General features: G+C 33.7%; 2 protein-coding genes across 2 annotated transcripts in view; both read left to right on the top strand.

Annotated features, from left to right (window-relative positions):
- LOC127835199 (nectin-3-like protein) overlaps positions 1-17,319 on the top strand; it is a 237,605-nt gene that overhangs the window by 170,830 nt on the left and 49,456 nt on the right. The window lies entirely within an intron of this gene.
- On the top strand, positions 2,259-8,237 carry LOC127835206 (uncharacterized). The gene is made up of 3 exons (XM_052361530.1): positions 2,259-2,383; positions 3,670-3,798; positions 7,110-8,237. Exons 1-3 carry the CDS (start codon positions 2,272-2,274, stop codon positions 7,307-7,309), a joined length of 441 nt encoding a protein of 146 aa, XP_052217490.1. The 5' UTR covers positions 2,259-2,271; the 3' UTR covers positions 7,310-8,237.

Below are 17,319 nucleotides of genomic sequence, written 5' to 3'. Positions count from 1 at the left end.
CGAAATGTTCGATGCCGATTGGAAGGGAAGGTTTCATCAGTCGCCAACAGAAGCAAGCGTCTAAAAGCAATGAACAAAAGATGTGAACTTCCTTCTACTGAAGATTTAGTGTCCCTCAAAATTTCTTGTGGAAGAAATACAAATAAAAATGGAAAACCCAGCACCAACATATCCCGAGTATGTGTACATAACACACTTACTGATCGCCCGCATAGCACTCTTCAACAAAAGAAGAGTAAATGAGGTCTCTGAGCTGAAAGTGAGTGACTTCCAGAAGCGAATAAGAGGAGATGAATTAGACACAAACACCGAAATCTACAATTCCCTGGCTGTCAGTGAAAGGCTCTGTTAAAGAGGTAATGCTCAATATTCCTGATTATGGCATTCAAAACTGATTTCAGATGTTTTTAGTAGTGTATCAAATTATAAGTACCTTTTAAGTTTGTTGGAGTAAGACAAGGTATTCTGGATTCAAGGGCTTTGATTGTGTGCACCCTGAGGCACAAGAGAACTGTAACAAACCATTCCCCAAGGACTGAGAATTTTTCTCACTCTTTGGACAGATTTGTCCGCCAAAATTTCAGTCTGAGATAGATTTGTCTCAAACTACCTGACTACTACTGACAGACTAATTTTCATTCGTAAGAATTGTAAAAAAGCTAGTCATGTTTGCAAATATGCATATCCAAATAACTGAAAGAGTCAACTACTATTTAAACGATACAGCACTTGCAGTAGTAACAAGTTATGTGTTTAAATTGTCAATTGGTCACACTTGTTTGTTTTTATACTCCCAAAGGAACATAGTTTGTTATCGCCTCGGTGTCCGTTTGTCTGTACGTCACAATTTCAAATCTGTGTTTTAATTATAGATAATTTAAAGGTGAGAAAAAACAAATTTACCCCCCCCCCCCCCCCCTTGAGTTGTGGATAAGGAAATCTGACCCCTCCGGTTAGATATAATTAATATTGTCCAAAAACTAAGGCAAAGCCTCATTTTTGGACATATATCTCTAACCCTCAGGGTGAGATTTCCTTATTTACAACTCATGGGACTGGTAGATTCACTTTGTCTTACCCTGACAAATGTGGCACTTGTGTTTTCTTACCACATACTGGTCAGTTCTTTTAAAGATAATATTACAGCTTTTGAGGTCTCAAAAGTACTGATGTCATCAAACACATGCTGGAGAATTAAACGTTACATTTGGAAAAAACAGTAATTTATTGACAAACATATAAGTGTCAGCATTCTTTCTGCTATTGTAGGTAGTAGTTACTTTTATTCATTTCAGAATGGAACTTCTTGAGGTAAGAGGGAAGAGCACTCGGGGACTGAGGAAGGTGTTTGTAAATTCTAAGCACCGACATGGTGGAAGGTTTGTCGCACCTCTTGATGGTTCGTGCGCAGGCTGGTGTACCATCAACAAACACGTTCCTATTCTCCAGATGTACAGATTCACCACAGGATGGCTGTGAAGCACTGAGAGTGGTCACATCTAAGTGTCACAATCTTGCCTTTCCAGAACGGGTCAGGACAACAAAACTGAGAAAGTATTTGGCAACTACTACTCAGGTAAATAGGTCTCTTAAAATTTTTGCTGCAAGGGGAAGCGAATGTCCAATTGTTCACTGTCTTGCATTATCCAATTTTTCAATGATCCTGAAATTTTACCTGATCTAAATTTATTAAATTCAGTTCAAATCAATAATCAACATTTTCTGTCTCAAGACATCAATAAAATAAAACCACTTTGCATCATTGCAATTTCTCTTTATAATTCTTTCACTCATTTGGAGGTCATTCCTGTTTTAAAACATTGGTTTGGAAAGAAATTCACAGTAAAAAAATCTTTATATCCTGATCCAGATTTGCAATTTCTTTGTGAACAAGGGGCCATCTTAAATAAATTGCTGAAATACCAACCCTATTTTTCTACACAGCATAATTCCTGTTTTTAAGTATTACATGTTAATATTTGATGATCAGCATGACCAAAGCCTAAAAGACTTGATAAAGCCAGCAAGCTCCATAGAATTATTCCACAGAACAGTTTAACCATATATCCCATATTGGGTAGGGAACAAACTCTGTAACTATCTGATGTCTGACCAGTCTAAGATCACATGCCATAGATTATGGCATGGCCATGGCACTCTTAATTGATAGGTTATCATATTTACAGATAATGGATATAGAGATGATGAGCTGAAGTTTAATTGCTGATCACATGGGACACTCTGTTGCCATAACATACTGACGTGTACAGAATGCAGACGTCAGTGCTTGAACGAACAAAAGTTGCAAGGGCTCTTCTAGCTTTAGAAGATGGTAAACTACAGGGGTTTAATGGTCGCGACCTTTCGTCGGTCAGCCTTGATGGTAAGTTGTTAGCTAATATAGGAATAAGGATATTCACAGTATCTGTGCTGGTTAAAACTTAAGCTCAACTGTGCAAAAGTTTTAAGATTTTGTTAAACAACAAGTATTTTTTAAACCTTAAACTGTCAGTTTACCCCTTACTCTATACATGCAGTAATTTTTTTAGCTCACCTGAGCCTTAGGCTCATGGTGAGCTATTGTGACCGGCTCTTCGTCCGGCATCCAATCGTCCCTCAACAATTTGCTTTAAACAACATTTCCTCTCAAACACTAGATAGATTTTAACCAAATTTGTCCTGAAGCATCCTGGCACTGATGTCTACAGTAGTTGTTCAAATCATGACCATAGTATCAAGGTCAAGGTCACTGTTTGTTAAAAACAGAAATTCAGTTGCAAGCTCAATAAATTTGAATTTGCTTTGGCCTTTTGACTCCAAACTTAAAGTATGGGTAACTTATATCAAGAGGCAGCTTGGGATTGTTACCCAGATGTCTGTGATTAAGGTCACTGTTGCTAAAAATGAAATTCAATTTCCACCTAATAACTTGAGTTTGCTTTGGCCTATTGACGCCAAACTTCGTATATAGGTAGCTTATATCAAGAGGCAGTTTGGGATTCCTACCTAGGTGTCTGTGATCAAGGTCACATCAGGTTGCTAAAAATGAAATTCAGTTTCCATTTAATAACTTGAGTAAGCTGTGACCATTGACACCAAACTTGGTGTGTGGGTAGCTAATATTAAGACACAACTTTGGATTGCTACCTTGTTGTCTGTGTTAAGGTCAAGTTCTCTGTTGCTAAAATAGACTACACTACACTTATAAACAGTTGCGCTAGGTTCTGTTTGCATTTATTTCTGATATGGTGCTGCAAAATTTATGGACCCTCTACAGAGGCAACTGATACGCAGGTGAGCGATTCAGGGCCATCATGGCCCTCTTGTTGGTGGGAAAGGTTTAGATCGAATTCCTGACTCACTCCCCAGTTGAAATAATGTCGCATTTAAAATGAGCATAATATGTTTACTTTGCTTCATTTCTGACTTTTCGAATAGTCAAGAGTGCAGTTGTTTCCATCTGGCTCTTGTTATTCTTCCACTACTTCTGATTTATGTAGGGTAGTGGTCAGTCTGGTGTAGGTTTGTGCTTAGTTACCAACTTAGGCCAGAGCCCTAAGTATGCCCAGGAATGGTGAGTAGGTTAACTGACCGCCATGATATGACGGAAATAATGCTAAAAGTTGCCACACACACACTCTCAGCAGAGCAACACATCCTTTCTTGCAGAATTGCCTGAACCTGAACCTGAACCTTACAAAGCAGGGTCATTTGAAGAATTGTCTGAACCAGACAACAGCTATGAGGATGTTCCTGAAGTTGAAACAGAAGCTGTACAGAAGCCTCATGCATGTACAGGTATTTATTTTATATGAATACTTTTGTAGCTGTAAAAAGTGTTGTGTCCTGACTGACTAAAAACTGAAGTTTCTCTTTAATGAAACTAAAATCAGCCCAGGTTGGTTGAGTTAAAATACAGTTTCCTCTGATGTGAAGGCTGTAGGTATTAGCCTCAGCTAGGTCATTCTAATAAACCTGATTATCAGAAGAATAGTCTGAGCTATTGTACTCGCCCAGGCATGACACCTTGGTTAATGTTTAGCATGCAAACACTTTATCATGAATATCACAAAAAACGTCAAATGTATTAGCTTGAAACTTCACATGTGTCTGCTCCACTATCACATCTACTGCCATAATCAAGTTTGATTACTCTAGTTGGAATAGTTATTGAACTATGGCCTTTGTTTGACAGTTGTGATAGTAAATAGCACTCTCATATCAGTGTACTTGAAGAGGTTGCTGTGGAATTGTGATGGCATTTACCACTTTTTACAACATCCTTATGTCAGTGAACTGGAGAGATGGTTTGACACAATCCTGATACCAGTTTACTTGAACAGGAGGCTGTTGAATTGTGACATCATGTAAAAAAATTAAAAATCCTGTCAGAAATCACAAGAGTTAGAGCATTGATATTATGTATGTAGCATGGTATTATGGTTCTCTACCAATATTGTTCAAATTATGGCCTGGGGTCATAATTGGCACTACTCCAGTGTTGCTAAGTTTTCATAGGGTTGTATTGGGAAACACTAGGATTCACTTAGTTTATTATTAATATTAGTTTAAAGACTTCTCGGCTATCGCCTTGGTCAATAATGACTTTTTGATGCATATTACATCATGTATTAGAGCTGAAAAGTTCATAACGGTGTAATATGAAGTAACCTGTACAGAGTTTGGCCTCTATTTTAACTAGAGGTTTGAAGTCTGCTCATATTATGCCACTGGGGTCATATTGGCCACACCCTTTATATGTATATATTTATGTGGTCCACCTTTATATGTATAGAAGGAAATATTCCATCTGGGCCCTCTATTTTGCAGTGTTAAACTTAAGGAGTCTAACTATATTTGAAGCCTATTATAGATTTTTCACACTTCTGAATATTTTAATTATGTTTAAAGCATATACATCGATAAAGTACTGTTTTAAAAATGTCATTAAGGTTTATATTTTTAATGTTTGCATTTGCGTGTCATAATTATGAAAAGAAAATTGTTCACATTCCAAAGTTTTTGATTTGCGATAAAATTTACAATTGTGTTTCAATTTCATTCAAACAAACTTTGTATTGTAAATAATATCAATATGGAGGGAACCGTGTTGCAAAATTTTGATATCCGAATGCGTTTCAAAGATATTGAGAATAACCATTTTTTTTGCTATTTTTATTACCCTCTATTACTTCAAATAACACAACTTTCTTTTAAATTGGACAATAAAAATTCTGTGACAACGGTTCCCTCCCCGGGGGATAGATTTTGATGTGTCGAAAACCGCCTGAAAATCAGATAACAAATAACAAAACTATCCCAATTCAAAAACTCCAAACGATTGGAAAATCAGTTCTCTAAAATCACGCCCACAAAGATCTAAAACCCTATCAGACAAGTTATCAGGGCAATAATCCATATCTATCGGCTAATCAAGTTGCAGATCTTTCGACAATCATCACATAAACCAATTCATAGACTCCGTCCAACAAAATAATCAACAAATGTTGTAATTAGGCTTGTCACATGCAGCAATAACAGCTCATTATTTTTACTAAACAAAATGATTCTTGTCATAAATGTGTTGTATACAATGCCTGTGTTATTGTCGCCATTGTGTATAACACTGTCACATTAAATATCCAACCTACACCTCTTCCAAACCTACAAGGGTAACATGCTCACCAACGCCTATGACAGTCTCCTTCAGCATTGTGAAAATAACATGGTCACACATCTAGAAACATTCCTCATTTCTCACTCGGTAAACATGTTTGTAAATCCTTTCACAATAACATACAGCTCTTAGAGCTGCTATTCCGGCCCTTCATGACTTTGATTTTTAGTTTCATGAAATTACATTAATTAATGTTCTTTTAAACATTTGTGATAATTAAGATACACGAAATGTCTTAAAATAAGTGAATATAAAATATATGTTCTGTTATTAAAATTATTTTCAAGTCGTATTTTAAATAATACATGAAATAAATGATCTAAATAACATATAAGATACTTTGAATAAAGGCAAGTTCATAATCATTCTTTTAATAATATTTTTTTTCAATATACTGAAATTTCTTTTAAAAATAATTATATATTATTAAAGTAGAATTTTACCGTATAGTATAATATAATACTATCTCGTTACTCAACATTGATATTGTAAATATCCTCGCCAATTGAATTGAAAAGGAATTTTAATATGCCCTATTACATACCCCTTTCCATACAAAAGAATAATATGCATTTTAGTGCAGTGCATTTGAACATTATTCCAAGCGTGGTTAATATTGTTTTTAATGTGTTGATGGTTTTCAATGGGTTGTTACGGTTACATAATTAACGCAATATAATTATTCTCAACACCTTTCTCAAACAATACAACATGTACCTAAAATGCACCTTTCTTATGTTGGCCACTGTCAAAGTAACCGATGATAATTGCGATCTTTAAATGACATAGTCACGCTTCATGTCAAAAGACATTAATTTTCACATGTTAAACGGTTTCTTCTCCGATGGGTGAAGCAAATTGTGGAACATGTTGTTTGATGCTCTAAATTGGTTGGTAATTTAGAAATAACTTATATATTATGCAGATACTCCCCGTATCATCATACACGGGTCCCGTAAACCAAGATCCACGGCATATTTCTTTCAAATTATCTTTCACTGTCTCATCAAATTTCGTAATTGCCTGTTTGTTTCGTTTGTTTCCCATAACTGCAGTTAAATGAATGAATGACAGAGGCTTAATCACAAACAGTATTCTTTCTCATAGCCGTTAATCTGTTTAATAAGGGGCAATAAATCGCACAACTGTATCAATGCGCTGATTACCCCGTAGGCGCCCCTCTTACTGAGTGACTGCGATTCCCAATATGGCAGCGCGGCGAAAACAAAAGTAGAAACGTGCGATGCGTTGAAACAAACGGCGCTTTATACAATATCTACTTATCATATCTGCATAAAAATGGTATCAATATGCAGATAACAAAGTTGTCTTTTAATATAATTTAAAAACAAAAAATGCATTTTATAGCCTTCAAATATAGTTAGACGCCTTAAGTAGATATAAGAATTTGCATTTTCTTTTAATATTTCAGGATCAAAAAAACGATGGTCGAAAGAGGAGGAGAGTGCTCTACGGGAAGCCTTTGACATTCAGATAAAAATGCAGAAAAACGTTTCAACAATGGAGATCAGGAAAGCACAGAAGTGTTATCCTGTGTTGCAAGACAGATCAGAAGCTGTTATTCGGACAAAAATAAACAACATCAAATTAGGAAAATACAAAAAAATATGAACTGAATTCAACCACTGCTAGATAAGGGTAATTTAAAAAAAAATTAAAGCCATTGGTTTACAGTTGTATGATCATGAACATTTCTTGTGTCAGAATGCCGAAATTGATGAGTGAATTGGACTTTGCAAAGACATGTGTTTTTGAAATTATAAATGACTTTCACTGTTTAGTTTTCGCAGTGACCTTTGGAGGAAATTGCTTTTCCAATCAATAACTGGAGAACCGTTGGGCCAAGCTTTGTGAAACTTAATAGGAAGGTTTGTTTTTTTGTTGACCTCTATTGTTTTTAGGTGACTAGGTCAAAGGTCAAAGTGACCTTGTATGTTCAAACACTGTGAAAGAGTTGGGCCTAAGTTAAAGAAACATAGTGTAGTTGGCTGTGACCAGTAGATGGCACCTATGAATTATTCAAATAATATATTTTGGTCAAAACCAACACAAGACAAAAATGGAGTGTAGACGAAGTTGCTGAAATAAAGGAGTATTTTAAGACTTATTTGGATTCTGGCATAACACCTAGAAACAAAGAAGTACAGTTGGCCATGGCAAAAAGCAGGAAGAACAACGGCATTCTTTGGATGAGAAAAGCACATCTCATTATTAAGAAGATCAGCAACTTGAACAAAGACAAACGAAAAATGTCTGTTATCCATTGTTTCCATTCATAGGGTATCAACATTTACTGTGTTTTTATGCCCATCCGTGTCAGTGAAACATTTTTAGTTTCAAATTTGAAATACAAGCCACTTGAAGCATAGAAGGCTTAAGAAAAACAGCCATATGGACTAGCTTATATCCAGATTTGTTACACATTTTTTTTTATGCTTTTAATTTCTATAACATTTTAGTGTGCACTTAATTTTACTGTTTATGTATTGTCATTTGATATTGAGACATATTGGAAATTATAAACTTATTGTGAAAGGTAGACCTATCAGAAATTACACTATTTATGATAACATACAAAACACGCAATAATGCTTAAAAACAATAATCCTTTAACGAATTTTTTCATACCAAAAAATTCAAGATAATTTAAACTTTATATATAGAGAAAAATGGGTTAGTGTTGTTGACAACAACCGAATAAGTTAAGTTTTTGATGTTATTTACCAAATTTTTCAATTGCTTAAATATAATTTATTGTATAATATTCATTTAAAGTGACAAATCGTTTGATTCTTTCTTATAGCTGAACCTATGGTTCTGCAGTCAAGCACTGTTCCACTTAGCCATAGAGGATTGATTGAAATAGATTAAGAGTTAACACATTTATATTACTGATAAAAAAATGCTCAAAATGTAAACAAACATGATATAAAAGCAGGCAGCTTTTTTTCTTTAAAAAATATAATTTATTGTATAATATTCATTTAAAGTGACAAATCGTTTGATTCTTTCTTATAGCTGAACCTATGGTTCTGCAGTCAAGCACTGTTCCACTTAACCAGGGAGGATTGATTGAAATAGATTAAGAGTTGACACATTTATATTACTGATAAAAAAATGCTCAAAATGTAAACAAAAATGATATAAAAGAAGACAGTTTTTTTTATTCATTTTTTTTTTTTTTTTTTTTCAAATTATTTGAATTTATACTGGGGGACATGTTTTGCCCTGTCTGTTGGTTTGTTTGTTTGTTGGCTTGTTTGCCATAACTTTTGCAATATTGAAGATATCAACTTGATATTTGGCATGCATGTGTATCTCATGGAGCTGCACATTTTGAGTGATGAAAGGTCAAAGGTCAAATATACGGTTAAAAGCGCTCATTAAATATACACTATAACTTCGTTAGAACTTCTTTCACATACTTAATATCTCATATGTAATGTATCTCATACAGCTGAACGTTTGAAATAGTGAATTGGTAACTTCAATGTCACCCATCTAGGTCAAAGGTCAAGTTCTTCTACAAACTCAAATACTTCAAATTTAATTACAGAACTTTCTGTGTCATTAATACTATAATAGGCATGATTTGTGTATCTGAACTCCATCACTAGTGTATCTTTTATCCCTATTATCAAGGCGTCTTTTATAACATTATACCATAATATCCACAGCCTGTTGGCATTTATTGTTTATAATGTATGTGACTTTAAAATTAACAAATTTCTAAATGTGAGCAATTTTTATGTCCATAACTGGTGTAACTTTGATGTCCATAACCTAAGTGACATATTCTAAGTAACGGTAATGTCCGTAAGTTGTGTGACTTAATTGTTCATAACCTAAGTGACTGTCATGTCCATAAATTGTGTGACTTTAATGTTAATAATCTATTCTAAGTAACAGTAATGTCCATAAGTTGTCTGACTGTAATGTCCGTAAGTTGTGTGACTTAATTGTTCATAACCTAAGTGACTGTCATGTCCATAAATTGTTGTGTGATTTTAATGTTAATAATCTATTCTAAGTAACAGTAATGTCCGTAAGTTGTGTGACTGTAATGTCCATAAGTTGTGTGACTTATTTGTTCATAACCTAAGTGACTGTCATGTCCATAAATTGTGTGACTGTAATTTTATTAAACTAAGTAACTGGCATGTCCATAACTTGTGTGACTTTAACATCCATAACCTAAGTGACTGTAATGTCATAAATTGTGTGACTTTAATGTTAATAATCTATTCTAAGTAACGGTAATGTCCATAAGTTGTGTGACTGTAATGTCCATAAGTTGTGTGACTGTAATGTCCGTAAGTTGTGTGACTTAATTGTTCATAACCTAAGTGACTGTCATGTCCATAAATTGTGTGACTTTAATGTTAATAATCTATTCTAAGTAACGGTAATGTCCGTAAGTTGTGTGACTTAAATGTTAATTATTTAAGTGACTGTCATGTCCATAAGTTGTGTGACTATTAATGTCTGTAAGTTGTTTGACTGTAATGTCTGGGGCAACAACTGCATTTAGTTGTTGAGTTACTAGTTAATTAATTATTAAGTACCCCAGGGCATGTATGGATTTGTGTTTTAAAACTTGGTATTGTATTTTGAAACAATGTTTATTGGAAATAGAGGGATTTTTATTTATTTTGTCGCACTGCTTTACTTACAAAAATGCCCAATTTTTTATGTGAAACAGCCTTTGAAAGAAAAATATAGCAAAAATTATTTAATTTTATTTCTGATAATGTAGTCAGTCCGTAGATGTCCCTTGACCAAATAAATGGTCCGCTATCTACTTTTGTAGCCTGTTGAACAGGTATCTGACTTAAGTTCTTTGTCCTTTTCTATTAAACCTGTATATCCATTTTTTACTACTTTGAGCACGAATAAGATGAATGTTTGTCCCCAGTTTATAGGTCAAGGTCACAGTGGACACTTTAAATTTGTGTATATTCCTTAAATGGATGTAGTAAAATTATATGTTCCTGCACGGCTTTATTTTGTTATATTTTGTTTTATTTTTGATATTGTAGTCGGTCAGTAGATGTCCCTTGACCAAATAAATGGTCCGCTATCTACTGTTGTAGCCTGTTTGACAGGTATCTGACTAAGTTTTGTATATACCTCAGGTTATTTTATTTTTGATATTGTAGTCGGTCAGTAGATGTCCCTTGACCAAATAAATGGTCTGCTATCTACTGTTGTAGCCTGTTTGACAGGTATCTGACTAAGTTTTGTTAACGCCCGTTTGAAAAAACGGACATATTATGTGATCACCCATGGGTGGGCGGCTTCCAGATCTCTGAGTATAACTCTTAAAGTATAAGAGCTTTTCACATGAAAATTCATATATGGATTGATTTCATTGAGAAGAAGTGCAGTGCACGAGAACCATAACTCTAGCTTGCTTAATTTCAGAATTATACCACATTTTAAATTTTCTTTTCTGAGTCATAACTTCATAACTATAAGGCCAATTAACATCAAACTTGGAATAAACGTAGGTTGTGGTGTATAGAAGTGCAGCCCACAAGAATCATAACTTTAGATTGCATAATTTTAGAAATATCCCCATTAATAATTTTGTTGGTATGCCTTTTTTCTTGGTTGCCTGTTTTTTATGTCCCCAGTCTATGCTGGGGGACATATTGTTTTTGCCCTGTCTGTTGGTTTGTTTGCACAAACTTTAACATTGGCCATAACTTTTGCAATATTGAAGATAGCAACTTGATATTTGGCATGTATGTGTATCTCATAGAGAATATTTCATTGAGTGTGACCTTCTTGGTGACCTTCAAAAAAAAGACAAGCATTGGGGCATTACGACTCTTGTTTCATCAAAAAAAAAAAATTGTTCAAGGTAACTACAATTAGTCCTCTACAACTTTCACATTTTATTTAGTTCAACAGTTCTATCACATTTTACAAGTTTTACATATTTTTGAGAAAAAAAGTAAAGCTGTGCTACTGTGGACATTCATTGTTTTACTCTTTTTTATTATTAATTAATGATCTTTAAGATTGGTATCTTCATTCCATTTTGGACATGGTCTGGTCAGTATTAGTATTATACATATGAATGTTAGAAGGTTCATATATCTATGTTTGCAATTACAAGATAAAAATGCAGATAATATTGCAGCCAAATTGTGTTACAATGTATTACTATCTGATGTGTTGTGTGTCATTGAATAGCATAATCCATGAGACATCTTGCACCCAAGCTGATCCAGGCAAATGCTGGTCATGCCCAAAGAATTTTATCTGCCATTGATTCTTAGAAGGTTTGTGCCCAGCACATCATCAGGCACATTGAATTTTTACCGTAATGTAACAATAATACATTGTTCTGGTTCTTACATAGTTTCAAATCGTGTATTACTGTATACAAAGTTCCCATTTTATGTCATGGGCACATGCAAGATGCACAGAGATGGCAATATTGATAGTCCAGCAATATCAGTAGATTTCTATATGAAATGTATATAAACAGAAATTTCATTTTCTTTTAATTTCATCATTTCTGGTCATATACCTATCGTTCATATTTCATTGGAAAGCTCTTGAAATTCTTAAGATGTCATAATTAAAAACTAAAAATGAGGTTAAACAAACAGACCATTTATTGTTCAATGTTCTTTTCAGTCAAATTATGGGAAAAAAATCATATAGTGTAACTTTTATGCTTATAATTTTCTGTAGACAATATTATATTGTAAAATATATTTATATCTAAAATGCAAAATGAATAACAGTTAAAATGATACCATTTTGAGCTCACCTGAGCACGAAGCTTTTAGGATCACCTTACGTCCGTTGTCCGTGGTGTGTCAACCTGCTTCAAATGACATCGCCTAAACTATGCCAATTTTGATAAAACTTTACAAGAATGATCATTGGGTGACCCTATACTAAAATTGCTTTATTTGTTCTGCTTTTGTTGCACAAGATGACTATCATTACTAAAAATAAAAAAAATCTTTAAGTGGCATATTCTTTTAAACCACTACGCCAAATTTGCCAAATAAGTTTACAGAAGTGATCCTTGGGTTATCCTTGACAAAATTGATTAAATCATTTCTTTATGATGCAAGAGATGGCAGTTGTCGCTAGAACATTATTGGATATTTTGACATGAACTAGTACACTAATTGTTCAGGTGAGTGTCTAAGGGCCATCGGGCCATCTTGTTAATATACCCTCTCAGAGCTGTTAACAATATTTTTTATATTTAGTTAAAAAATAACAGAAGCTATTAACATTTTCCCCCACTGTAATTGTAAACTATCAAAATGGCTGCCAGATTATTGTAAATAAGAACAATATAACTCTTATCAGATAGAAAAATTGGTGCTTTGAAAACTATATTGATATTTTATCTGTTTCTATGTATAGACGGCTTTGTAAATTTCATACAATGAGTAGTTGGTTTCCTATTGAACTATTACGCCATTTTGGCATAGAACCTAACCAAAGAATATGTACTTTGTGAAGTTGTTTAGGTGATGAGTTTCAGTACTGTTTCAGTCACTTTAAATCTACACGTAAAAAAATATTTATAAATATTTTAGAATTCATCCTCTTATAAAATGGAAAAGTTAATGAATACGTAATATACATCTGTACTTTTTCAAGTTAGTATTATTTTGTAAAATTGTTATGAATAATTTTATTCATTATAAATCATGTCATGGATTTTTAATTACATGTAAATCTTAGTATTGTGCTATAGTCATAATTCTTTTAACTACATTGTGAAAGTGTGACCTAGTGCTACTTTGACATAATATAATTGTTGTAATATCCTAAAATCTGTTGTAAGTTTTGTTGCTTGTTAATACAGTTCTACCGGTACTTGTTCTTGAGTTCATATTACTTTAGAAATTAATTATGTTAGATGTATGTGTTTACATCACACACAATTGTGATTCTACTGTATAATTATATAAGTAAATATGTCCAATCTAGAATCTGTTTTATACTGAGCTTTCATATTTGGTATGTAGCATTATCTAGAGGTCCGCTACCAAAGTTGTTCAAATTGTTCCTCTGGGGTCAAAATTGACTCCGCCCTGGGGGTCACAATTTTACATTGAATTATATAAGGAAAACTTTAAATGACTTGAACTGCTAATGGGATTTTGACCAAACTCAACAGAAATGGTCCCTGGGTAGTCCTCTACCAAAATTGTTCAAATGGTTCTGATTGGTTGCATAAGTACACATTGTCAAAAAAAAAAGGTTTTTAAAATGCAACTTTCAAAAATCTTCTTGTCTGAAACTACAAGACCCAGAGCTTTCATATTTGGTATATAGCATCCTCTAGAAGTCCTCTTCCAAATTTTGTTTAAGTTATGCCCCTAGGGTTAAAATTGACCCCGCACCGGGGGTCACAATTTTACATTGAATTATATAAGGAAAACTTTAAATGACTTCTTATCTTGAACCGTTAATGGGAATTTGAACAAACTCAACATTAACGGTCCCCTTACCACAATTGTTCAAATGGTTCTGATTGGTTGCATAAGTAGGTCAAGGGGTAAAAAAATAGGTTTTCTAAATGCAATTTTCAAAAATCTTCTTGTCTGAAACTACAAGTCCTAGAGCTTTCATATTAATTTCATGTATAACATCATCTAGAGGTCCTCTACCAGTATTTGGTGGACAACATTAGTGGTCCTCTGTAAATGGCTCCATTGTGACCTTTGACCTTTTCCTAAGGTGAGCGACTCAGGGCCCTTTGGGCCCTCTTGTTATTTTTCATTAAAGGGACTCTCTCAGACACGTGTAATTTGGGAGTAAATAAACGTTAAAAATTTGATATTCAACTTCCTCGTCACTATACCAAAGACCGCTTTCATTTTCCTTACTTATAAGTTACTAAAACCCCATGTTTTTGTTGCTTGGTGTGAAGTGAGCCTTCGCGCCAGTCTGTTCAACGTTGGGAAAGCCGGTTTATAAATAAACTGAGGAATTCTTTTTCGCGCGCCAAGCTATCACGTGACGTCTAAAAATAAACACTACACAGCAACATAGTAGCAAAGGGAAATAATCGTGCGCTTAGTTTGGGTGGAATTCTGAACATTTGATGTAGAAAATGCGAGTATTTTTTATTTTCCTTACCAAATTGACCAAGATTCAATAAATATTAATGTCTTCTCTATTTGTTTTTGTCATCGCTCGACCCATTTTCGTCTAACGCAAATAATGTATGCGACCATGCACATGTTCAGTAAACGTTTCCGAAGACCCACGTGACGATGGTATCTAAAAACACCACCTCTTATTCTAAGTTAAGATCGTTGTTTACAAAATAAACCCGTTTAAACGGTCTTACATATCTGCGATTTAAATGTTAATTTTCTTCTCTGTACAAATATGAGCAAGTTTGGAAAGCTGTCAATAATCTAGTTCTGTGTTACTTTAGAAATGTATGTTGTCGTGTTTATGGTAGAAGACAATTTATTTACAAAAAGTTAAAATCTCGATCTCTGAGAGAGTCTCTTTAACAAAAAACCGGAGAACAGTAGTAAAAATTATTTAAAATTTTGAGAAAAAGGCATTCATCGTTACCCCAAACCTTTATTATTATCAGCCATGTTTTTTTCATATCAGGGATGGTCTAAAACCCGTGGTGTCTGGAACTGTATATGTTCTGATTTTTTTACAAATAATGTTTTTTTGGGGGGGGCAGGTGGTTTTGGACAGGGGCGGGGCGTGGATGAGAATCTAAAATATTTTTTTCTATTGCCTAACTGTAAAATAACATATCTTGAAAAATAAAATCCTGCAAATACTTTCTACCTGTTGTTCTGTTACATGTGTGTTGAACATTTCTGTGACTTGTTAAAATCCTATGGACAAATTTCTAGTCTAAATTAGCTTCTCAATTTAAATAACTTGTTCCTTCAAAATAGTGCATGGTTTGATATTGTACTATTTAAAATTTGAATTAATATTATCTCTAGTCCTGGCAAGTCTATGTTCTTTAAGTAAATTGAAATTAAAAGGTTTATTCATTTAAACATTTTGCAATGATTTCTGTTAGTTCACATCTTGTTAAAATGTTTTATACATGCATAGTTTATGCCTTGGTTAAATAAAATCTGAAATCTGTTGTGGGAAGTATCATACTATGTATTCGTGTTTCTGTTAGTAAAACGTTTAATAAAACTATTTAACATATACTGAAGTGTTTTATTTCTTTTTGTCGAAAACCAGGTCAAATCCTAGAAAAATCTTGTTAACACTCCGGAAGCCACCTTTTTGAATCAATCTAGATGAAACTTGGTATAAATGTATTTACAGAGACATGGATATTTATGTTTCTGGTATTTAAAATTCAATATGTGTCCGGTTTTAATTTGGGACATGCTTGGTTGGGGAAAAAGTAGATCACTAGGTTTAATATTATATTAAAAAAAACTTGTTAACACTTTAGTGGTCACATTCTTGCATCAATTGTCATAAAACTTGGTCAGAATGTTTGTCTGGACAATATGTAAGCCAAGTTCGATTTTGTGTCATGTGGGGTCAATGATTAGGTTGGCAAGTCAAGTGAAAGAGTAGATGTTGTTTTAGCCACCGCCAGACCCTGTTGTCTGGGTCAATGTAGGTCGCAGTGTCCGAAGGTATCTTATCATGTGATGCGGCTCGTATTTCTTGTGTTTCAATAACATTTCCGATACAGAGTTTTAGTTAACTCGTGATGGGAGACAAGTGGACTATAGGATTGCTTGAACCCGGCCTTCAATCGTCCGCCATGCCGTCCTAGTACACCGTATTAAGAGATTTTATAGATACTGTTAACATATGTATATATATCTAGATCTATATATTTGTTGGCTTCTGAAGACCCCCATTACAATTTATACATATATACTAAGTAAAGGGGCATTATATATAATTATATATTATTGTAAAGGGGCATTTTTATAGACTTGATATACACATTTGTGGGTTTCGATATACACATTTGCGGGTTTCCGACTCTGCCCCTCACCATGGTCTCATTCAGTGACCCCGTAAGTGAAGGTATGTGTGAATATATATATATATATATATATATATATATATATATATATATATATATATATATATATAATTCAATTATTTTAATAACATTGGATTCTGTCGTATCGATTGTTATGACCACTTCAGAAAATGCAATAGCATAAGTATAAAAGTCGCATTTGTTCGCTGGCCTTAGTACTTTTCAGAGGATACTGTCAATATGTTTGTTAGATTACATAGATTATTTGATAATCACAGAGCCATGATATGGAAAGTAGACCACTATGTCAGGTAACACATCTCCTAGACGTGTTATTTTAAAGCAGAGTTTTTGTCAAAGTTTTATATTGTATTTTCGTTGGGATTTCTTGATAAACCTATATGTAGTTCAGGCTTTACTTAAAATGCTTCTCTTTATATTCTCTGAAAGCGCGACATAAATCAAATAAAATCCTCTTTGCAAATCCTACCAAGATTCGACAGTTATAATAAACACTCATTATTAGTGCTTTTTAATTTAGAACTTACTAAAATATACCGCAAAATGTTAACGCTTATATCGCAAACTACATACAAAAATACTATCTGATCACTCCTATAAA

Source organism: Dreissena polymorpha, chromosome 6 (genome assembly GCF_020536995.1).
Source record: "Dreissena polymorpha isolate Duluth1 chromosome 6, UMN_Dpol_1.0, whole genome shotgun sequence".
NCBI lineage: Eukaryota > Metazoa > Mollusca > Bivalvia > Myida > Dreissenidae > Dreissena > Dreissena polymorpha.
Note: the sequence above shows the minus strand (reverse complement) of the source record. Positions and strands in the feature narration are given on the sequence as shown.

What these genes read in the sequence shown, in the direction of transcription:
- LOC127835206 (XM_052361530.1), top strand. Translation starts at nt 2,272, where the DNA reads ATGCAGACGTCAGTGCTTGAACGAACAAAAGTTGCAAGGGCTCTTCTA. An exon ending in TTCGTCGGTCAGCCTTGATG is followed by an intron (nt 2,384 to 3,669) that starts GTAAGTTGTTAG and finishes CCTTTCTTGCAG; the next exon opens with AATTGCCTGAACCTGAACCT. An exon ending in GAAGCCTCATGCATGTACAG is followed by an intron (nt 3,799 to 7,109) that starts GTATTTATTTTA and finishes TTAATATTTCAG; the next exon opens with GATCAAAAAAACGATGGTCG.